The sequence below is a fragment of the Uloborus diversus genome, chromosome 1 (assembly GCF_026930045.1).
Source record: "Uloborus diversus isolate 005 chromosome 1, Udiv.v.3.1, whole genome shotgun sequence".
NCBI lineage: Eukaryota > Metazoa > Arthropoda > Arachnida > Araneae > Uloboridae > Uloborus > Uloborus diversus.
In genome coordinates this window covers 65,414,590-65,440,072 of record NC_072731.1, presented here as the reverse complement: position 1 = coordinate 65,440,072, position 25,483 = coordinate 65,414,590, and the positions used below count along the sequence as shown (strand labels likewise).

The 25,483-nt window shown below is 35.1% G+C and overlaps 1 protein-coding gene across 1 annotated transcript in view; it reads right to left on the bottom strand.

The window, feature by feature from the left end:
* Window positions 1-25,483, bottom strand: part of LOC129234625 (retinoid-inducible serine carboxypeptidase-like) — a 59,772-nt gene that overhangs the window by 19,905 nt on the left and 14,384 nt on the right. The window contains exons 3-7 of the mRNA XM_054868658.1: window positions 23,260-23,349; window positions 21,269-21,424; window positions 6,417-6,491; window positions 4,354-4,464; window positions 4,148-4,276 (exon numbers count right to left, since the gene is read on the bottom strand). Of these exons, the coding sequence (XP_054724633.1) occupies window positions 4,148-4,276; window positions 4,354-4,464; window positions 6,417-6,491; window positions 21,269-21,424; window positions 23,260-23,349 (561 nt within the window). The remainder of the gene's footprint in view (window positions 1-4,147; window positions 4,277-4,353; window positions 4,465-6,416; window positions 6,492-21,268; window positions 21,425-23,259; window positions 23,350-25,483) is intronic.

Here is a 25,483-nt window from a genome sequence, read left to right as displayed (position 1 = left end):
CTAAAACTGCGTTTTCAAAACTACTATTGCAATTTTTTTTTTTTGGGGGGGGGACCCTTCCAAACCAGAAGCTGGATCCTCCTTGTTTCCAACAATACCGACTTAAATCTTTTCCAGACTTTTTCTACAGTTTCAAATGTTAAGAATTGCCGAGTCTCAAATAAAATGGTTTACATCGCGTTTTCAAGAGTTAAAAGTGCGCCCCACCCTAAAATTATTTTCTGGTTTCACCACCGACCTGTTGTCCTAAAAATTCCCCCTCCCAGATCCCTGTTAGTACTGTTGCACCCCCAAAATTTTTGGCCTAAATCCGCCTATGATTCAAAGGCTGACCTAAGTCTCCCTTCATTCTTTAGTTTGATCATTTGCTGATAAGTTCCTGAGAGACAGAGTGAGTTTTCTTTACTATTAAAGATGTCTAAGCCAATACTCTGTCAATGATGTTAAAAAAAAATAGAAACTTCTAAAGCGGTAGAATCCATGAATATGAATTTGAAATGAATGACAATATGCACCTTTCCTGAAGTAGAATCAGATCTATTCAAGTGGTTCCAGCAATATCGAAATTAAAATGATGCTTTTGAGTTTTTCTCTCAGTATTTTTGATTAAACTGTGCATATTAGGCTTGAAAACTTTTAATTTCTGTAATTATATCTGTTATATGTTCATATAAATTAAAATATTCGATGATTTTTAATACTAAAATGTCAAAAATCGAAACTAGGGGTTAGTCGAACTTCCGATAAGTCAAAGTTTTTCGTCGGTCCTTTTACATTCGAGTTATTGCGAATTGACTGTATTTGTAAATATACATGGGAACCAAATGACCTTTTTTACTGCAAGGTTTCTAATATGGGCAAGGTCGTACATGTACCACTAGTTCCCTTTAAAATGCATAAATATATCCTTCGCCCCTCTCCCTGAAAGATTCTCAAATAGCAGGTCTGGGGAAGGCAGTTTTCTAAATTCAAACTCTTTTACAGTGTATGGAGAGTATGTCATTAAGGTAAAAAAAAAAAAAAAAAAAAAAAAAAAACTTTTGATTGCAAAAGAAAGAACACATTTTAGGGAAAGAAGAGTGTTTTGTGCTGTATTACCTTGAAATGCCTTCATAGCGGGATAGTGACAGTAGTTCAACTAATCACCAATAACTTTTTCTTTTCAATAAGTACTCAAAGAAGAGATTTGCATTTTCAAAAGCAAGCACACAATTTTACTAGAGTCAAGCTCATCAATAGGTTGAGAAATTGAAGCAACAATCATTGAATAAATTTTATATATATATATATATATATTTTTTTTTTTTAAACTTTAAGTGAAATAAATAGGAAGAAGAGCACCAGCAATGCCTTGACCCTCTCTGGATGCCCATGTATTCTAATGAGGATTATTTTCCTCACTTTAAAAACTACAATCTTTATTTTGATGGGGATTTTAGAGGGACAGTTCATATTATTTAGTGCCTGTTATCAAGGATTTAAATTGCTAGTTGTCCCTATAATGATGAAGTTTTTTACAGAGACTGTTGATTGAGGTCCCTAAGAATCTAGAATGATGACTCTAGCATTCTCGAAAATTAAACACAGTGGACACAATCATTTCACACATAATAAAGATAGATAGATAAGATCTTATTTAAAATCTCTCATAAAGATAATTCAGTTTTTAAAATAAACCATTGAACTATGACAAGAAATAGTAACTTTTAACAGCATTCGAAAGCAAATATTATTTTTTAAATGTCATGTAGATTTTACTGAAGCATTGACTTTGGAAATGAAGATGAAAAAGGGGACTAACAGTTTAAGTAATGAGTTGGTGAAATCCTGATATTTTCCTTTAAGGCCAGTTTCAAGCAGGTTATCATTTAAAACTTAATAGAATTCAATAGTTATAAAAAGATTTAAACCCAACTTTTAGAACAATTAAAATTTTATTATAAATTTTTTTATTTACTTATTTACTAGCAACTTTGACCAGCTTTGCACGGTCTACCTCGAAAAAAAAGTTATGTCAAATGAAGCATGATCAGCAATTTCACTTTAATAATAGGAAATAAAATACTGTAAAATTTCCTGTCAAAATGATGATTCTTAAAGAAAGAAAACGGTAAATCAAAAATTCCCAAAGAAATTAACCGCAACCCTAAATAAATTACAACTAAAATTCTTGATTATCTTCTGCTGGCAGTACAAAAAAAAGAAAAAAGATAAATTGCCAAATAATAATATAAAGGAAAAATTTTTACCTCAAAACAAAAACAATGTTTCATTTAGTCACAGTAGAGAAAAAAAAAGTGACAACCTTCTGAGTGGTCTTACTCACGCTAATATAGAATGAGATCACGCAAACGATAATTTTCTGATATGAAAATGCTGTTCCATGAGGATTAAAAATGCTTTATAACTGTTCTTCTGGTGATTTTACAGCCTTGTTTTTTTTTTGTTTTTTTTTTGAAATTTGAATGAAGTAAATGTACTCCGGTGGTATTTTTCGCAAATTTTTGAATGGTGCTAAAATCAAACTGATTGGACAATTATTTTGGGTGGAAAGAGCCATTTATTGCCATTTTCGGGCCCCAAATTTAAAATTCAAACAACTTGGTACTTTTTTGGAAGGAACATATGGACAAAAACCCTTCCTTCTTGGGTGCCCAAGTATTTCCCTGCCAAATTTGGTGGAGATTCGACGAAAATTGGATTTGTATAAGGAACATACATACACACCACATATACACACAAATACAGTCGAACCTCCATATATCGAACTTCCACAAATCAAACTTAGAAATCATTCAAGTTAAGTAGATTGATTTTTTACTTTTATCTTGTTTACCTTGGAAAAAATTCCGCAAGCAGAGTGTCTGCTATTATGAGAAATTGGAAAACCGCAATAAAAGAGCTGAAACTTACAGAAAACTTTCATTCAAAAACATGAAACAGCATTACAGTTGGTTTTTTATAAACTATGCAGTGCTCAGTAAATGTTTCACATTTAATTTTTCAATTATTAGCTTTCATTTAATCTGATGCTCGTATAAATTAAAAATTTGGTTTCACACAAAATTAGCTTTAATTTTAATGTTTTAGGAGATTTTTATGATAAACTAAGATCGTTTCAATATCACGAAATTTCTATGTATCAACTTTTTTTTTCTGGCAATTTGATACTTCAATATATGGAGGTCCAACTGTACATTTTCTGTTTTTTTTTTTTTTTATTAGATGAAAAGTATTGCACACTACACAGAAAATCCAATTACAGTGGTAAATAACATTAAAATAGCAATTAAAATAAATTATACACGGAAAATACTAAAACATCTGGACTTAAAATTGTAAATTGACATGTTGAAAATATCTAAATCGTGACAATAAATGTTAAAAAGTTTGTAAAATTTAAAAAGACAAAAATAATCAACATAGTTAAATCTGGTAAAAATATTTTTAAAACATGAATGCCTCCTTAGAGTCATATTTTGGACAGCAAGTTGAATCGAATTAACAATATCAGAGCAGTCAATTAAATTATTTAGTACCTTAGAGAAAAAAAGATGACACAAAAGTTCACAGTGTGATTTAAGACTGGGAACTAAATTGAGTGGCTTTATTTTCTCAATGTATAAAACTATGATAATCATTTTTTATTCTGAAAAAAGAAACATATTTGTATCTCAAACTGCAAAAAGTGAATCAGGCATGGGAGATTTCAATGAAAAATAGCTTTAAAAAATCAGGAAAATTTCTTCTCCAGGGAAGTACCTTGCTATTCCAGTAACTCATTTTTGTATTAGCATATGGAGTTGTAAAATAAGTACCTTACTCGGTTTGGCGACTTTTTTACTTTTTGCTTGACAACAATAGAAAAATTGCTTAAAGTGATTAGCGATACCTACAAGTATATAGCAATCCTGGAAATCAGATATTAGTTGTTGAATGTCATCAACTACAAAATTTTTAGTTTACAATAGCGATAGATAAATTGAAATCGCCAAAAATATACAAAATCCTTGAGTGATGTACGGACCTTTAACGGAAAAGTACCACAAAAATTGTGAGAAATTAATAGCAAGAACATCAGCAAATTACACTAGATTTTTAAAATGCAACTTATATTTATATACATTGATTATATTTGAATACTTACATTCTTTATAAGATCTTGTAATTTTGAAAACTGATCAGTGGCCTGTTTGAAATTTCCAGAGCTCAATGACTTTTTAATTTCATACGCTCCAGCTTTAACACTTCTTAAATCAGTAAGATCCAGTAAGGACTGAAATTCAAGAAAGAATTACACATTGTCATTTATACATTTCGTACAATAATATTTCATGTTTTAAAAAGTAATACCATTGTGTACAAATATGGACCCCAAGTTGATACAGAGTCCAGAGGTGAGATCCATGAATCCCCTAAAGCCACACCTTTTAAATTGCAAGTAATATTCTTGGACTTGACAGCCTGTAAAGCAAGCATAAACATATAATCTAACTCTTGCTACAAAATTAATTAAGTAATTAATACAAGTACAGATTTTAGATGAAGCATTCATTTCCAATAACAAACATGTTTGTATTATTCATACTCAGGAAACCAAAAATTGTTCTCAAAAACTTTTTTTTTAATGCTTAACTAATATAATTTCATAAGATTATATGAACCGTTTTGAATTCAAAATACATATAATAACATTAAGCTAACAATTCAAAGTACTGTTTCACCCATTAAAACTTCTAAAATGAACAAAACTTCAAGTTGTTACAAAGCTATTAGAGCCGAACTTGATAAGATTGAGATAGCCTTGATAGAGCCTTGATAAATTTAGAAATTGAAGCATCTGTCAGTTAATTAATTTTTGAAAGTGTGTTTTTTTTTTCTGGTTTTATCTCAAGTAATTTTTATTTTAGAAGTTGAGGCAGCTGCTGCCCCTTGTCCCCCTCTGTATAAGCCCATGTGCCATTTGTATACAAGTACAATTTTTGTTACAAGTATACACTCTGCACACAGGGTGTTCTGTTTTAACCTGCAAAAACCTCTATTTTCACAACCGTTAGTCTTAGATGCATACTTCCAGTTGAAAAAATGTTCAAAATCAGATGCGGAGTTAAGATATTGAAAGTTTGAAGTAAAAATAAAAATAAGATAAAAAATACTAAATTTAACTTTTTATACAGGCACCAGGTCCCCTAACTTATATTTTGGGAAATAATCTTCACTGAAAAATAATTCCAACACAAAATGTTTGACATTAGTACCACACTTCTTCACCAAGATATGAAATATAGCACTTTGGGACTTACACCACTTGACACTCGCCATCAATAATACCTTTTGGGGGGAAATATAGTGGTTAATAGGTGTTTAAAATTATGTGTGCATAGAGTGTGGTTTTTCAAATAGCTAGAGGTTTCGCAGTGTGTTTTTGCGTATTGTGGCATAACAGTTGCATTTATTTTTGAATAGCAATGAAAAAAATACCTTAATTTTTTTTCAAACTTTGACAAGCTATTATTTTTCTGAAAGGTCGATAAGATCCAATCTCATCCTCTGTATGGTCCCTTAAAACTTTGAACTGGAATAACTCCTTGAGTTTTGGTCTAACAAATGTCAAGTTTTTTGTGTCAGTAATAGTTTTCAATGGAGACATATTCTCTAAATATAATTTAGGGGACCTAATGCCCGTGTAAAAAGTTTAATTTTGTATTTTTCGACTCATTTTGATTTTTGTTTCAAATTTTCAGTACCGTAACTCCGCATCTGCTTTTGAACATTTTTGCAATTGAAAGTATGCATTTAGGACTAACGGTTGCAAAAATAGAGATCTTGCAAGTTAAAATAGAACACCCTGTATGTACTGTATGCATATGGGCATTAGGGAGGTTCAAAAGAAATTTTTTTTAGCTAGAATCCAGGACACCTTTTTTTTTGTTTAGAATTACTAATAGTATTATGCTGTAAAAGTTTTAGCTTCTTATTCAAATTTTAAGAGGGTGCTCAAGACCCCTTAATTAAACATTAGCCATAGCATAAAAAATGCCACAAATTTAGAAACATTTAATTTCCCTAGCTATTTTTTTTTTTTTTTTTTTTTTGTAAATAATCATTTTATTACAATGTATATGCATATTACTAGTGTATATTATAATATGTAACATCGTTTTTTCAGTTCAATGTATTTTTTCAACCGCCCTCCCCATACTTATGAAGTTTGGTGGAGAGGGTTGAGCACCGTCTTTCAGTTGAAATAGAAAGCTAAAATTCTTCCAGTACATTGCTATCCACAAGTCTAAAAATATTGAGTGGTTTCCTGTTATCTAGGAGAAACTTTTTTTTTTACATGTATTTTTGAACCACCCAGATGGGCATACTTCTTTTTACACTTAATCATTTAAATATAAATAAAGCAATTGTACCTTTGACAGAGCTAAAGCGAAATCCACAGCCATTTTTCCACCATATGATTCACTGAAGATATAAAGAGGAGATTTCTGAAAGGAAAAAAAAATAGTATGTTGAGGCCATCACAAAACTTTCTTCTATATCTGCATTATGAATTATTGGATCTGACATATAACTGCTCGTGTAATCGCTAGTATAAAATTCTGCTATTCACAGAAGCGGGAAGATTTTGATATTCGAGAAATTGGTGATCTTAATTCACTGCCGTTAAATTTTTGGCACCAGTACTTGTGAGAGGATTGTTTTCCCTTTGCATACATTAAAAAAGAATAGGGAAATATCTATTTGCATATGGATACCATCAGAGCTAGAAAAATTTTACATGCCCTGCAGATATGTTTGTCTAAAAAATACATGCCCGAATAAAATTTTACATGCCCAATTTTTTTAATTGTATAATAATAAAAATATTTGAATTTGCCATATAGCATTAATCAGACAAAACATTTATTTAACAGCTTTATATCTAAATCAAGAATGATTTCAATGAAAAACATTTTTAAAAAGTGTAAATAAAAAATACATACTCTATATACTCACATATAAGTCAAGAAATTTAGTACAAAAAATGTGATTAAAAGTTAGGGGGTTGACAGGGTTAGGAGGTTGGGCGAGGCTTAACTTCAGAAAATTTTCCCAAACAATTCTTAGAAAAAAACCACTAGAAAACGTGAACATTTTCCCAATTTTCTATAAACTATAGAAGTAAATACTTACACATTCTGCTATAATATTACATGGTCTGACAGGGAAATAAAGAATAAATAATTGCAGTAAAAGGCCGACTAAATGAAAAGTGCAGGAATTGCCGTATTTGTGAATTTTTCCCAATGGTTACAAACTTATGCTCATCTTTTTAAAAACAATATAATATGGCTACAGCATAGAATTTAATAGATATTTATTCAAATTAAAATCAAAAAGTAACAAAAATCGTAACAGCGAAATCGAACCCTTTACAAAAATTTCCATCGCATAAGTGAACACTTTTTGTGCAAATGAAAAATAATCGGAAGTTTCTTAACACAAAAATGTTTATTACATTTCCTTTTCTTCTTTTCTATAACTTTTACATTCAAAATTAGCGGCAAAACGTACCCGATTTTTTCAGAAAGTAAGAGCTTGATTCAAATGTGGATTTCCGATTTTTTCCCGATTTTCCTCCTAAAAGTATGGGGTTCGACTTATACGCGAGTATATATGGTAATAAATTGTCATTAAAATCATCTATACTTAATTAAAAATTGTAATAACTACATGCCCAGCCAGCTGGGCACGTAAGAGTAATAGACTCATGCCAAATGAAAATTTTTACATGCCCTGGGTATGTCGGGCAATATAATTTTCGAGGCCTGATACCATAAAAAACAGGGTTAGCAAAAAAATATTGGGTTAAAACATTTATTAAATTTAAAAGTAATTCTGCACAGCACAGCCAATATATTTCTAAAAATAGAAAAAATGAGAAAGTAACTACTATCATTTCTCCAAGTGTTTTCCTAGTTTCAGTGCTAAGTGGCGGATTTCGAACTTTCCTTGCATGAAAAGTTGATTAGTCTCTGGGAAGAAAAGCCTCCCTTTAATGTCTTGGGGTGTCAAGTTGGTCATGGAGAAACATATGAAACATCATCTACCATCAAGGCACAAGTTGTAGAAGCTCTCTGTGATTTCATAGCGTCAGAGGATTGGTCGCACACAAAACCAATGAGAGGTGTGACATCAATCTCTCTCTCTCTCACTTGATCTGACTAGCGGTCTGGTGTGTTGCTGTAGGCACCATGAGGTGCAAGCAGGCCTGGTTCTCGGCAAATTTTGAAATTGAAAACTGTTTAATTTTTTTTTAAGTTTTAATATCTGTTTCAGTGCCATAAGATACACAGCTTTAATGATAAAAAAATAATAATTTAGAGTTTGTACCAATGCTTGAATATGCAAAACATAGTTTGGAATTCAACTAGAAATTTAGTTTAATTTGAGGGGCAGCAAATTACGTGATTTAAAAGTCTTCTGAAAATATTAATACATGTTTTAGTGCAGCAAGATGCGCTACTTTAATGTTAAGAAAGATAGTTTTTAGTGTGTACCATTATTTGGATATGCAAAACAGGGGCGCCGACTTGGAAAAATTATTGGGAGGGCCGGATGTCACTGGGGTTTAGGGAGTATGTTAAAGCACGGAGCCCCCCCCCCCCCCCCCCCCCGAAAAAATTCAGATTTTTGTGCCTTGAAAATGCCAACTTACATATTTTCTGGTGTGTATAATTTATACAAACAAACATATGTGACAGGGCGTTTTCAAAGTAAAACAATCTAAAAATTGGTACACAAATTTTCTGCTTCAATTAGATCATGTCACTTGCCTTAAGTGAGGGATAATTTTACAGTTCCATTTTGTGGGGAGACGTGCAGTACCATAGCTAGGCTACGGCACTATACAAGGTAGTGCACTTGAGTTGCATGGAAAGGCACTCCCAGTGGCACCGATTCAAAACAACTATTGGGGAGAGGGTACCATAACGGGGGCCTTGCCAGTTGACATTTTCTAAATTTGAGATAAAAAATAGTGAGTTTTAAAGTTTTTTAAGCATTTTAGAGTCACATGATCAACATTAGAACCCCAAAAACTCGACTCTCGGTAAATCGACACTCTGAGAAAATCGACAAGACGACACATTTTTTGGCTTTGAAAAAAAAAAGAAAAAATGGTATTTTTGTGAAAAGCTAATTTAATTTACAGTAATAATTATACTTTTAGTCTATTAGCAGTGAATATATAGCTCTGAAAAGATTGAAATGATATTTAAATAAATCTAAACTATCATTAAAAGAATAAAGCATAAAAGATTGATGTCGCACTTTGATTACTAAAAGTGAAATAACTAATTTAAGCTTGCTTTGAATAAGGCTCAGAGTTCATTAAATAAAAATAATGTCTCAAAATTAATGCTTTAATAGAGTTAAAAAAGTTGATAAACAGATAACTTCATTAACTCTAATAATTGAAGAAAACTATCACGCCTTCCATTAAATGTACAAATCAAACCCTGATATATTTTTTCCAGATCAGCAACACTTATTTAGATGAGATAGCCGCCGACGACAGACTTCATCCGAAGGTTTGCGCACTGGGACAAATTCTATGAGTGCTCTCAGCACCGTAACACTATCCTTATTCACACCACTCGTTTTCAATTAACCTGCTTACTACAGCAATAGTTATTTGTTTTAATTCATTACTGAATGTATTTTACAATGTAACTATCTTCAAACAAGAAAAGTAAAAAATACCAACATAATTTTGTGATTTTAGAAACCACAATATGACAAATAATGTTCTTAAATTATTGAGGGGGCTCTGCCCCCCAAAACAAACTATTGAGGGGGCCCGGGCCCCCTCAAGCCCCATGGAGTCGGCGCCACTGATGCAAAACCCAGTTTGGAATTTAACTAGAAACTAACTTTAATTTTAAGGGCAGTAAATTACTTGATTCATTTATCTACTAGCTGCGTTTCTCGGCTTTGCATGGTCTACCTCAAAAATAAAAGTTATGTCAAGTGACGCGTGTTCAACAATTTGGCTTAATTAATAGAAAAAAATAAAATAAAATTTCCCATCGAAATAATGTTTCCTAAATTTTGTTAACGGTAAAGCTTTAAATCCTAAATAAATTAAACGCAACCCTCTATAAATGCAACTAAGATCCTTGATTATCTTCTGCTGGCAATACAAAGGAAAAAAGGGGGGGAGTGCAGCAAAAAATATGTACAAGGGGAAATTTTTACCTCAAGAATTTTATTTTTTCAGAGTCGTGAAAAAAAATGGCGCAGATCAAAAATGATTTCAATCACATTAATTTTAACTGATCTCATTAGCAAGCAATAAATTCCAATTTGATACGGATGTTTCCATCGGTCTTAAAAATGTTTATAACTCATTTTCCAGTGTTTTCACAGCATTCTTTTTTTATAATTCGAAGGAAGTAAATAAACTTGAGGGGTATTTTTCGTGGGCTTTTGAATGAGGTCAAAGTCAAGAGAATCAGATAATTATTTCGAGTAGGAAAAGCTGGGCCCTAAAATTGAAATTTGAACAGTTCATTTTTTTTTTTTTTTTTTTTTTTTTTTTTTTTTTTTTTTTTTTTTTTTTTTTTTTTTTTGGCGTATGAAATCCCCTCCCCACCCCTAAGTTCCTTTTCCAGTGCCCAAGTTCCTCTCTGGTATTTTTTTTTTTTTTTTTTGGCGTATGAAATCTCTTTCCCACCCCTAAGTTCCTTTTCGAGTGCCCAAGTTCCTCTCTGATAAATTTGGTCGAGATCCGACGTAAACTGTGGAGGGAACATATAAAACATATAAACACACATACACATCTAGGGGAAAAGGGGGCACATGTGAACATGGTGTGTTTTACAAGTCCTACTTCTTGGCCAAATGTTTGGAGCAATGAGCCAGTTTATGCTTCTGTGGTGACAACTTTTTGTTTCAGCAGGTGTTGTATGTAATTTTATTGCTGTCTTCTTCAAGTGAAAACCTTTTTTAACAAACTAATGACCTAAACGTGATTATTGCAAACCATTATATGAACATTCAAGTAAATTTATGATAATGTTTAAATTTTAAAATTAAATTAAGAATCCTTTATTTTAAAACATTAGTTCTTAGGGAGGTTGCGGGGCACTTGTGAGCACAAGTAGGGGCACATGTGAACACTTTCCATATCCTCTCCGTAATATAAATATTAGTATAAGGTCATTATAAGTGTTAAAAATGATGAAAAGGTTTATTATTTATATTTTGCTACAATCAGTTTATACTGTAACGGATTCGGTGCGACTTCCACTTTCTTGAAATGAAGACACAGTTCTTGATAAAAACACAGGAAATTTATTTACACTATGTACAGGAAAGATCTTCAACAACTGCTAAATTATTCATCAGCAATTAAGCAATTATCACACAACACCGTAAACTCAACGTTTACACACGTATTTACTTTCAAATACGAAAACAACACAGCGAAATGCCTCGCTATAAACAGAGCAAAAAGCTCTCCGTTCGAAATCTGAATCGAAACTCAACTGTTTATCCATCGCTAACGGCTTAAATACACCGAAAAGAATTTTCTCAAATATTCCACACGCTTCTCGAAATGCGTTGACCGTTATCAATGAAAAGAAAGAGAATAGGGGTCGTATACTTTAGCCGAATGAAAAGGGGTTGTATATTCATTACGGGAAACTATTTACAGGTTACGTTACTACAATAAATACTATTTACAGAATTTGTAACATTGCCCCCTTCCTAAGGACTGCACGTCCCGGGCAGTACAATCCCCAGAAAGGGTGCCAAACTTCTATCACAAGTTTACAAATATACACATTAATTAATAACTAACAGATACAGAAAACACAATAATAACAAGAAATATTACTAAACATTAAAAGCAAAAATTATCTACAACTTTTATGTTATCAACCATGGTTGCTTACGTAATACTCATGAACTATGGCCATAGTATGGGGCTAACCGATCATAATGTACAACCCTAGGTTTTGCATTAGGTGATTTTTGGATCCTCACTACGACGTCATTTAGTCGGTTAACGACTTTGTAGGGTCCATCCCAATGCGACTGCAATTTGGGTGACAGACCTTTCCGTCGGATGGGATTCCATAACCAAACCTTGTCGCCTTCGTTGAATTCATGTCCAGTAGACCTTGTGTCGTATCTGGTCTTCATCTTCTCCGCCGCGATGTTGATTCGCTCTCGTGCGAAGTTATGAACGTCTTCCAACCGGGCCTGGAGATCCTGGATGTACTCCTCAGGCGATGAAGGCGCATCCGGGGGACGGCCGAAGACGAGATCACAAGGTAGCCGAAGCTCTCGTCCGAAGAGCATCTGAGATGGGGCAAATCCGGTAGTCTCGTGGACAGCACTGCGGTAGGCCAGCAGGAACAAAGGAAGCTTCTTGTCCCAATCCTGTTGATTTCTGGAGACCATAAGTGAGAGATTATTCAGGATTGTGCGGTTAAATCTCTCCACCATGCCGTCCGATTGTGGGTGTAGTGGTGTTGTCCTAGTTTTCTCAATTCCGAGAATTTGACATAGGCCCTTAAACACAGCAGAGATGAAATTCCTCCCTTGATCGGAATGAATCTGCAAAGGTGTTCCATATCTCGAGATCCAGTGTTGGACTAGAGTCTCTGCTACGGTGGTAGCCTCTTGATCTGGAATGGGATATGCTTCCGGCCATTTGGTGAAGTAGTCGATGGAAACAAGAATGTATTTGTTCCCATCAGCAGTTCTTGGTAGAGGACCCAGGATGTCGATCCCAATTCGTTCGAAAGGAGCTCCAACGTTGTACAGATGTAGCTTCCCTCTGCTTCTCTTCTTCGGTCCTTTACGAGCAGCACAGGCGTCACAAGAATGGCACCACTTCTCCACGTCATCCTTCGCCTTGCTCCAGAAGAAGCGCTCCCGAACTTTATTGAGAGTTTTCAAGACACCAAAATGTCCTCCAGTCGCACTACTATGTATTTCTTTCAGAACATCTGAAATCCTGGATCGAGGAAGTAGTAACTGCCACCTAGATGTCTTGCCGTCGTCAGATTCCCATTTCCGGTGTAGCACGCCGTTCCGTAAATGGAGTGAGTTCCATAAAGCCCAGTATCTTTTTGTTGCAGGACTGAAGATGGAAACGTCCTGCCAGCTAGGGCGTCGACTGTCACTTTCCATGAACTCTAAAATTGGTTTTATGTCGGGGTCTTCAAGTTGATCTTTTCGAACTTGGTCATCACTCCATGGATCAGGTTCTGATGATGTTGGAGTCACTGTCACCTGATAGGCGGTAGGGCTAGTCGTTCCATACTGTTTCTCGATTCGGGAACAATAGTGGCAGTTCTCAGGACAGGGTCTCCTTGATAAAGCGTCAGCATTACCGTGAGATAACCCTTTTCGATGCTTGATCTCCATGTCATATTCCTGGAGCCGCTGTATCCATCTGGCTATCTGGCCTTCTGGATTCTTGAAGTTCAAAAGCCAAGTTAACGAGGCATGATCTGTCCGAAGCAGAAATTTTCGGCCGTAGAGGTAATGATGGAAGTGTTCTACAGCTTTCACTATGGCCAGTAACTCCTTTCTGGTGACGCAGTAATTTCGCTCCGACTTTGATAAGCATTTGCTCCAGTAAGCGATGACATGTTCATTTCCGTCAATTTCTTGGGATAAAACAGCTCCAATTCCCTCGTTGCTCGCATCAGTGTCCAGGATGAAGGATTTTTCAGGCTGAGGATAGGCGAGGATAGGCGTTGATGTTAAAGCCTCCTTCAGTCGTAGAAATGCATCTTCGCATTCTTTGGACCATTCAAACTTTTGCTTGCTCTCCGTCAGCTTATGCAAAGGTCGTGCAATGTTGGAAAAACCCTTCACAAACTTCCTGTAGTACGTGCAGAGTCCCAGGAAACTTCGCAACTGATGGATGTTTTCGGGACGACTCCAACTCCTGACCGCAGATACCTTCTCTGGATCGGTTTGCACACCTTCAGAAGAGATGATGTGACCAAGGTAGTTCACTTCCCGGCGGAACAAATTACATTTGGACGGGCTTAACTTCAGATTGGCTTCCTTAAGCTTTTGCAGCACCTTCCTAAGATTTGCCAGATGTTCTTCGAAGCTGCGTCCCACGATGATGATATCGTCTAAGTAGACCAGACAGGATTCGTAGGAAAGTCCTCTTAACACTGTCTCCATAAGACGCTCGAACGTAGCTGGTGCATTGCAGAGGCCGAAGGGCATCACTTTAAACTGCCATAAGCCTTGTCCAGTTGTAAACGCTGTCTTCTCTCGGTCATCAGGGTGTATCTCAACCTGCCAGTAGCCGCTCTTCAAGTCCAGAGTAGAAAACCACTTGTGTCCAGAAAGAGTGTCCAAGGTGTCGTCTATCCGTGGAAGAGGGTAACTGTCTTTCTTGGTGATTTCATTTAGCCGCCGGTAATCGACACAAAATCTAGTGGAGCCATCTTTCTTTCGGACCAAGACGATGGGAGAGGCCCAAGGACTGGACGAAGGTTCGATGACATCATTCTCCTGCATCTCTTTCAGGAGGGTCTCAACCTCTTCCTTCTTGGCGAACGGTAGTCGTCTTGGATGCTGTTTAATAGGGGGGTGTTCCCCAGTGTAGATCCTATGCTGCGTTAAATTCGTACGGCCAACATCCTCCGATGTAGATGAAAACAGATGCTTGAAATCGTCCACCAATTGTTCCGCAGCAGCTCTTTGATCTTTCGACAATGGCGCACTCCCAATTAACTTCGATGTCAAGGACTCAGAAGACACAGTCTCAGGGGAATTGATTCTTCTAATGATGCAGTTTACTGGAGTACAAGTTGCTAACACTTCACCTTTCCGGATATTCCTTGGCCTTTCACTCACGTTGGCGACTCTCACAGGAATTACATCCTTAGAAAGGTCCACAAGCGTAGATGCTACCAGCACTCCTTTTAGGTTATTGCTTAGGTTAGGGTATTCAATGAGTCCAAATCGAAAACTATTGCTTTCTTCAAGGGAGCCAGGTATTAATGATTCTGACCTTGAGGGAATCGATAAATCGGTTTGGGCTATTATTTGATGAGCGGATTTTACATCACTTTCTGCAGGGAAAACGGCTATGTCTTCTCTCATCGAGTGCAGCTCATTAGTCTTGAAGTCGAGAGTGAAGTCATATTTCTTCAAAAAGTCCAATCCGAGAATGAAGGGGTCCGTGATATTAGCGACGAATGCCGTATGATGGTAGGTGGCATTCCCAAACACTATTTCCAAGTCCACTTTACCGTCAATCTCGATCTTGTCACCTGTCACAGTCTGGAGACTTACGCGTGGCGATGTCCACAGCAGTTTCAATCCAAATTCACGAGCCACATCTGTCCTAATGATTGTCACATTGGCTCCAGTGTCGACAATCAGTCTGCAGGGGTTCCCATTTACATGTGCGTAAATGAAAAGTCCATCACTGCCACTACTAGAAGAGGAAATCTGCAGAGCTCTAGTGGTGGTGATTTCCTTCCCTCGCGTAGCTTGGCGAGCCGGACAACTCCTTCGCAGGTGTCCTTCACTACCGCATTTCCAGCACTTCTGCTCTTGTTTCTTTTGGGCTGTTATGCTGCTCAGATGTCTTGTCAAGTCACCGAGTTGTCTCTCAAGTTCAGCGAGGTGGGACGACCTGGAATCAGACTCATCAGCTTCCTGAGTCCGGATTAGATGGCGATCCACACGGGTTGCTTCTTGGGCGGCCTCGTATCTCATCGCATACACAATGGCAGAATTCAGGTCTTTGACATTCGCCATCCGTAGAGCTTTCTGGATTTCCGGATCTCGAACCCCGTCGATGTAGTAGTTGAGTGCCAGGTTGTCTCGAACATCCGCAGGGCAGTCGTAAAAAGCAAGATGAGACAGTCTCTCAATGTCCGCCGCAAACTCTTGCAGGGTTTCCCCAGTTTTCTGGAAACGGGACTTCAACTGGAGTCGGCTGAAATCTTTCCGGCACTTCTCACCGAAGCGAAGCTCCAACGCAGCCGTGAGGGCAGCGAAATCCAGTCGCTGGCTGTCCGGAAGGGTCTGAAGAATGTCCGCTGCGTCACCTCTCAGGGATGCTGCAAGATGGCAGGCCTTGGTAGCAGAGTCCCATCCGTTCGCTTCCGCCACTATCATGAATTGAGTTTTGTAAACCTGCCACGAAGTTTTCCCATCAAATGTGGCAAGTTTAATGGACGGTCGAGCAACCGATGTGGGAGCGCCAAACTGTACAGAACTGCTTTCCGCGGTCGCCAATCTCCTTTCCACGTCCTTAATTATTTCTTCCTTAAATGAAGTCAATTTCTTGTCTTCTTCTTCCAGTTTATTTTCTACAGCATTGCATCGGCCTTCAACGGAACTTAATTTTTCTTCAAATTTCTCTTCGATTTTATTTTCCACTGCGATGAATCGGCTTTCAACTGCCTCAAACTTTCCTTCAATAGCATCAACTCGATGCTCTATCTCATTAAATTTATTTTCCATCACAGTCTTTACCGAAGTAAGATCGTTTTTAATTTCCTCTTGGTTAGAAACTAGGTCATTTTTCAGCACCGTTAAATCACTTTTCAATTGGTTTTGATTAGCCGCCATATCATTTTTTAATTGTTCTTGATTAGCTGCCATATCTTTTTTTAATTGTTCTTGATTAGCCGCCATATCATTTTTTAATTGTTCTTGATTAGTCGCCATATCATTTTTTAGTTGTTCTTGATTTGCAGTAAAACTTGCAGTCAAATCACTTTTTAATTGGTCTTGATTAGCCGCTAATTCATTTTTAACAGAGTTGATTGCATCAAGAAGTTGTTTTAATTGTTCATCCATTGCGCGAGTAATCACCATAAAATTAAAGTCCAAATTCAAAAAGTTTTTATGAAAAAAAATGTCCAAAGTCACACTTACTCCAAGAAAGTCCAGAAGAAGCCCCACGTTGGGCGCCAAATTGTAACGGATTCGGTGCGACTTCCACTTTCTTGAAATGAAGACACAGTTCTTGATAAAAACACAGGAAATTTATTTACACTATGTACAGGAAAGATCTTCAACAACTGCTAAATTATTCATCAGCAATTAAGCAATTATCACACAACACCGTAAACTCAACGTTTACACACGTATTTACTTTCAAATACGAAAACAACACAGCGAAATGCCTCGCTATAAACAGAGCAAAAAGCTCTCCGTTCGAAATCTGAATCGAAACTCAACTGTTTATCCATCGCTAACGGCTTAAATACACCGAAAAGAATTTTCTCAAATATTCCACACGCTTCTCGAAATGCGTTGACCGTTATCAATGAAAAGAAAGAGAATAGGGGTCGTATACTTTAGCCGAATGAAAAGGGGTTGTATATTCATTACGGGAAACTATTTACAGGTTACGTTACTACAATAATTACTATTTACAGAATTTGTAACATTACGTTTCTTGTTAATTATTTTTGCATTATTGAAAACTGATTATTAGTTATTTTGTTATTATGTTTATGTTTTCAATTCTTTTGTTCCAAAATAGTTGGCCAACAATTTAGTGTTATGTAATATTTACAAGAAAAAAAGAAAGCATATTTTCCTTTAACTAAAAACCGAATTGTAACATAATTTTAAATCTCATCATCATATTCTGTATGAAGCTTAAACTCACTATACAACAAGAATGAACTTCACATAATATTCTTTGCATTAATTTGTCTTATAAGTTTTTCCTGTCAATCCTGCGATTACAACATGCAACAAAACTTTAAAATTTGATAGTAAGCAGAGTTACATAATTTGGAAAAAATGTTTTTTTTTTTTTTTTTTTTTTAATTGTCAGTTGCTGTATGATTTAAAGTGACACAAACAACTGATACTTGGTTACAAACCGTTCAGTGTATTTGATATATACCTATACGTTTCATATTAGTTTTTCGTTGAAATATGATGCCTGTTCTGTATTTTTCAATCGTGTTCATATGTACCCTCCTATAAGGGCATACGTGAACAATTGAATGTACAGTTTATTCCGGTTAATAGGCCCACATTGGGACAGGATCATTTTGGTCCTAATAACCGACTGGTCAGATTAAGCGAACAGGACCTGTGTAGCTTGACTGAACATGTTAGACACAAAACATATAAATGCACTTAAGATTATTGTGAGACACCATATATATGGTAAGCATACAAAGAAGAAGAATTGCTGTTTACGAAATTTTTCAATTAAAAATTAAATTAAAATAAAGCGAATAAACTTTTTACACTTGTCCCAGACCGATATGGTTTTAGTCATTCCTTCCTGTTGTCAGTATCGGTTCAATTCAACAACCAAAAGTAATTAAAAATGTGAGAGTGAAAACACAACTGCTAAAAAATACTAATTGGTCATTGAAAATTTTCAATGAAATGTAAATTGCGTATTTTACAACTAAATTGAAGAAATTTGAAATTTCAATGAAATTTTGTTTTTTGCTGGAAGCGTCTTGCTATGAAACTGTTGATTCGTTAAACATTTTTTTCCTGTAAATATTGCTGTGTTTAATTGAAAGTTACAAGGAACCATTTTTAATTTTTATTGCACTAACTATTGGGTTCATTGACTCACTTGAAATTCGCTTCAAGTGGGCAATTTTTTAATTTTTTTCCAATTTGTTCTCATATTCCTTGGTCCTATTTAGCAGATTTTTGTTCCCAATAAGCGACTTGTGTTATGGAAATTGTTTTGGTTCTTTAAGATTTGGTCCAAATAAGCGGCTGGTCCGATTAACTGGTGGTCCAATTAAGCGGAATCCACTGTATTTTTTTAAATTCCATAAAGTAACAAAATATATTTATTTTTCAAATCTGACAAAAAAAAACAGTGCACTAAGAAAAGACTACTTAATAATGGAGATAGTTTTGCTGCGAAAAATAGATAATATTTTTTGAGACATTAAGAAATAAAAAATGTGTTCACATGTGTCCCCTTTTTCCCTATTCTTTGTTTTATTTATATAGATTTTATTTATTTATTTTTTTGTTGAGAACATCAATTTATGTTTCAGTGCCATAAGACTAGCTGTTGTAATGTTTAAAAAGATCATTTAAATTGTGTTCTTGTTTTTTGATATGCAGAAAATAATTCGGAATTCAACTTGAAACTCAAGTTAAAACTTGTCCACTGTTAATAGGGAATGATAAATGCACATCTTTTTTAAAATGCTATATTGATTTGACATTTTCATCCCAAAAACTCAACTACAAAACACAGCCCTTATTTCTGAAAGTTTAGATTGTGTTTTGTGATCTCAACCTCAAATTTTAGATGATGACCCAGCTAAAATGTTTGTAACAATTGCTACTTGTTTAGAGATTCCAAACCCATCCTGCCATTGTTTTGAAAAATTGTGGGTTATTTATTTACTTTTAAATTACAAATGAATGAAAAGGATTACTTTTAATGTAACAGTCTATCTGGAGTTTTCGATCCCGGAAAACAATGTTAAGGCTGGGATAAAACTCAGGATTTCATTTCTTTGTTCATTACCGATTTGTATTTGAATAGCTTACATTTGAAAGAGCAATGAAGGGGGGGTAGCATTTGTCAACCTCGCCTATGGCGGCAAAACTGCTAGAGTTGGCCCTGGATACAAGTTATCTTTTCCGTGGATGTGCATGTGCCGGCATGCACAGCTTGAAGCATAATACTTCTTGAGATATAGCACTTGCAATGAAAAAGAAAGATTGTTCGATTGCATCACTCCCTTTTGAGCTATTGGCGCCAAAATCAAATAAGCTCTTGTACTCTTTCAGGTCCACCAGTGGATTAATTTTTGTTTGATTACGTTCATTACTCCTCAAGATATAGCTGTCATAAGTAACAAGAAAAAGTACTCAATTACTCAATCCCCTCTTGAGCTATTGGCACCAAAATTGAATCAGCACCTGTACTCATTAGGGTTGACATGTGAACTTAATTTTGTTTGATTACACCCATTACTTCCTAAGATATGGCAGGCAGGCATAATGGAGAAAAGATTTGCTGGCTCCCCCACCCCCACCTCCTTTAAGAGGAATGGTACCAAAAACTAATGGTCACCAATTCACATGGGGTCAGATATGTGTATCGAATTTTGCTTGATTTCATGCAATAGTTTTTTGCTCTAGAGCGGCCACAAAAAACCGGTTACACATGCCAGACATTTTCCAAAAATGGCCAAAATGAATTCAGCACACCTCAAAATGTGCATTTCTGTCAAATTTCAAAATTTGAAAATTTTTACGAATCCAATATTTTTTTCTACATACAGGTACAGAAGAAAGTAAAAAAGCTTAAATGAATATACAGCAAACTGTAAAAATGACAAAATCATCAAAAAAAAAAAAAAAATGTATGTGTTAAAATATAAACTGACAAAATGCATAGGGCTTGCTGCCTTAGACCACGGACTTTTTAACTCACTGTAGTAAGGTAGGTTTATGGGTATCCCCAAGGAAGCTAACTTATATCATGAATTTTAAAAATCTTATCTTGGTATGCAGCTACTCATATACAATCAAATTTCATTTCAATTCATGGGAAATTGCAAAAATTTTTAATTTTCCCCGAGTGAAAATAAACCCCTCTGGAAGAAAAACTGGTTTTTACCGAAAATTTCCACTTTTTTTCTAGCCGTTTTCATATCTTGCAGAAGCAAAACAAAAAAAAAAATACAAACTCTGCCTCAAATTTGAAATTGACATTACAAATGAGGCAGTGAGAAGCAAAGGAATGTAAGTGGTAAAATTAAAAATTTGGATAGAATCAGTACCAGGGCCGTATACAGGGGGGTTTGTAAGGTTCCTCCCCCCCCCCCCGAAAAGTTAAGTTTGACATTTAAATGTTCGTATATATTTAAAAATTTCCAAAAAATATTGTTCCAACACTCAAATGTCTTTCAAATGTATATTAATTGCATAAAACACTTTCATAATGGATAACCTGATGACTTGAACATCAGTACAAATAGCTCAAAGCTCCGCATGAAAGTTTTTAAATCCTCCCCGAAATTATTTTCTGGTTCCCCTATCCCTGATCAGTAAAAATGGTAGTTGAACCTCTCCGCTGTTTTTACAGCAAGAGATGGTACTAGTAGCCCTGAAAATGCTGCTATACAGCATGATTTGGAAAAAAATTTCAATGAAATCCTATCAAAAGTCAGAACTTTAAATGTGTTTTACTCGAAACTTTATAAAACACATTTACACCCCTTTGCTTCTCACTGCCTCAAATAATCTATCTCACCTGAAATTCAGGAACAGTATCTAATATTGAACTCAAAGTTGAAACTAGATCATCAGCAATCTGTTTATTATTTGTAGCCAGCGCAGATTTATTGGTCACATAACTAAATCCAGTTCCCACAGGATTATCAATGAAGAGTAAATTTGCCTTCTTCAACTAAAATTAAAATAACAAAAATAAAAAAAAAATAGTTTAAAAGAAAAGTTACAAATGTTAATATAAAAGTCAACAACAAAATAACATATGCTATAGTTCAATACAGTAGAAAACCATTATAATGCACACCTTGGGACCAGAGATTTTGCGTTATGCAGGTTTTGACATTAAATAGATCATTGCACAAATTTTGAAACTTATGTTCAGAATATATCTGTACATTGGCACTTCAGAATAAGTTTTGACTGCAAAGAGTATCAAAGCAATAATTATATAATAGATATATATAGTTATTTACAAATAAATATGTATCACATTGGAAAGAAAGTGAATTATCCTGCACTTCTGCTAATTTCATGGTTTGCATAACAGCTGCATTTTCAAGAAGCTCAAGGGAATCCCAATCACTAAAGTTATTTAACAAATTTTATTGAATTCATGAATACTACGAGAGATAATCAATAAAAACTCCCTAAGATGAATGAATAAAAATTACTTCAGTAGTGAAATCAATCTATTCAGAAATCTCCTGGAGGGGGGCTCTGCTCATGCTCACGAGGGAGGAATCATGGCACAGTGTTGGCATAGAAATTTTTAAAGGGGAGGGGAGACATTTCAGAGGGTTTTTGCTCCCATTTTCAGAGTGCTGATTCTGGGGTGTTATCTGTAGAACTTGAGGGATGTGTATTGCCCTTGAAGAGGGGATGGACACCCCCGTTTTTTGTATAAGCTTTCTTGTTGAAATACCTTTTTTTCCCTAGAAAAGATTAGGATTTGTAGGACTTTTTTCCTACCTTTTCATGGGCCTTGGGAGGATTACTTTCCACACGAGAAATCAACAGCCCATGAAACGTTTAAAACCAAACCTTAAGAACAAGTTACTTGATAAGTCTGAAGATTCTAGGATTTTCCCCCCAATTTTTGTTACAGGTTTTACACAAAAAAGAAAGGAATAAGCACCAGAAAAGAAGTTTTATTTAAAAAAAACTTAATGCAAAGATCTGAAAAATAACTATTAATAGTTTATTATACCATTTAACCATTTAATAGTAACATGAAATACACTGCCAGCTCAGTCAGTTCCAGCCGAGGACTGCAGTTCATGCTTATTAGCACTCATCAGCCAGGCATAGAAGTGACTGAGCTAGAGGTGGAAAACCTCTTAAGGAAGCAAAGAGTGCCAAATAAACTGGTAGCTAATAAAGAATAAGCGCTGACCAGATGAGTGACCGAAGCAATGGTAGGTCACAACTCGAATATTGATACCGAACTTGCTGTAACTTACTGAACATTTAAAAATAGTTGATTTGCTCATGGGTTTTGAGTTAGAACTCAAAACCGATGGGCAATTCTTAGTTTCTACCATTTTTGAGCATTTTTTGCTGAAAATCATGACTTTCCATGACAAATTTCAATCATGGTCAAAATTCATTAGTTTTCATGATTTTTCACATTATGATTGATTGCATCACTTATATAATTTGTGACAGTGAACATGGAAACTCTAATAAATTACTTATAGAGTGACGCAACATGAGCAACCATGGGAGGGGGCAAGTGGGGGCTGAACTCCCCCCCCCCCTTAGAAAATAGAACTTCTTTGTTTTTAGTACTTTTTTCTTTGCAAAAATGTAAAAACATTTCTTTTTGAGCCATTAATGAATAAATTATTAAAAATGTCAAATTTTAATAACTCCAATCTGTACTGAAATCGGATTCAATAGGGAAAATATCCTGCTAAACCATGGGATTATAGACACTAACTCGACAGATTTTAAAAATTTATTACTGATCTTATGTTTTAAATCCATGATTCAAACACAGTATTTACTTACCCAAGTAGAATTTCTTGGATTGAGGTGCACATCTAATGGTCCTATTTCCATAAAATTACCATAACCAGTAGAAGATGCACCAGGACCACCCTAAATTACCAAAAAATAAATGAATAAAATAAATAAATGAGTAGCATTCCAGGACAAAAAAATACTTTCTGAACAAAAAATCCCTTTCACTGTTATAATAAAAATACAGTTTATAAACATTTAAATATTTACTACCGATCATAAAAAGAAAATTCTATATAAGTATTTCTGTACCTCAAACCAAGATCGCCGTAAGTCCAAAAATTGCGATTTTCAGTTTATTAGTGCATTGTATGCAGAATCCTATTCCGCATCAAACAATGAACGTAATTTTAAAAAAAAATCCTTTCTAATTATTTTACCAGTGTTAAAAGAACAAGCATCCCATCTTTTGCACGGGCCAGACAACCATTTTTCCTCTCTCCTGTAAAATCGCGATTATGTGACTCACATTGTTCTAGCTCTGAGATACAGATTTCATTCCTCCCAAATGAAAATAGAATTAACAATTTTATTTGAAAAAGTTACTTTTCTTTCTAAATTCTGAACTTTTAAAACAAAAACTCAAAGAAAGAAAAGGAAATTTCTGTTCAATGTAATCTTATGTACGTTTGTTTTGTACATGAAAAGCACTAAGAAAGCGATTTTCTCATCATTGGCAATTTTTATTCCTTAACTATTTTTTATACTAAATTAAAGTTTATCTCAGAATAAAAGGAATCACAAGAATATTGTAAAAACTTCTGCATTTTCGTCGGGGCGTAGATAAGGGGGGGGGGTTGGGGGACAACCCCCCCCCCCAAACGTTAGTCTCAAAAAAAAGAGAAAAAGAAGAGGGAAGAGAAAGGAAGAAAAAGAAAAAAAAATCAAAACGACTTTTTTCTGAGTAACAAAGGTCAAAAATTCATTTCGCTCCCCCCCCCCCCCCAATGCCATTGAAAATCTGTTCCATGTGTGACCCTCAAGCATAAACACGTCTCCCTCTGCTGCGAATTTTTTGATAATTGAGTGAAATTTGACACTTCGCTTTAGAAATGAGATTGATTTGTTAAATCCACGTATATGCAGCCTTTCTTTGTCATAGATTCCGCAAATTGTTAAATATATTTAATTGAATGAGCCGCGCAGTGGGAATATTGCATACAGTCGAATCTGTATATTTCGAATTTCACATTTAGGAAAAAAATCGAGATAAAGAGTTTTGAAATGCGGGGGCTTAAGAAACTTTTTATAGAAATTTGAAATATGAAAAATAATGGTGAAAATTTGAAATCGATACTAAAGACAATATGGGCTCTTGATTAAAATTCCTCTTTATTAGTTTTGTTCGGTATTCATTCTATTATTACATTATTGAGTGCTTTATTGCGAGTTTAAGGAATCATTTTGACAGTAAAAGAAACTTTAAGCATATCTTTTTCAAGAAAAAGTCTTTTATTGCTTTTTGGTCCCTGATTTTTTTTTTTTTTTTTTTGGATTCATTATTTATCCTCTTGAGGTTAGCAATTGCAGCAAATCTAACTTGGCCAGTATTCTACGATTTTCCTTTTTTCATCACTTGAAAAAACCTTATACTTTCTTTTCACTCCTCCTATCATTTCGGTTTTCTAAGGAATCGCAATTTTAAGAAAGAGAGCAACCAAAGAACACTACTAATCCAGATAACAGCGAAATGGCTTTTAACTTGAAGAACCTTTAACCATGAACTTGAAATGTTCATCTTACATATGTCAAACCTGTGAATTTCACCCCTTTACTCTTCTTCCAAGAAAGTGCGCGAAACGACTGTCCTTTGGTTAATCTTCCTGGAAAGCCTATTCGTGGAACGCATTTCTAACTTTTTTCCACTTCCTCCTCAGCTCTTGAAGACAATTCCTCTGTTTCTGAGTTGAAGAAAATGTTTTTGTTCGCTGCTTTAAAGATCATTGGGCTTCGAATCCAAAAATGATAGCATAACCGGAATTCGAGACAATAGAGGTTTTTGTTGGTCTGGTCTCGTGTGTGTCATAGGTCATAGTCAAAACGACCTTTGCTAACTAGAGTATACATTGCAATCACATTGATTTTTCAGCCAGTATTTACTGCGTTTTCTTTTGGAAACGTACAGTCTGTTTAAAATAGTACATTCTAAGTGAAAGTTGTTGCATAATGAAGCGAGAAAAACCGATAACAAGCTTTTTTCAATCCAAAGAAA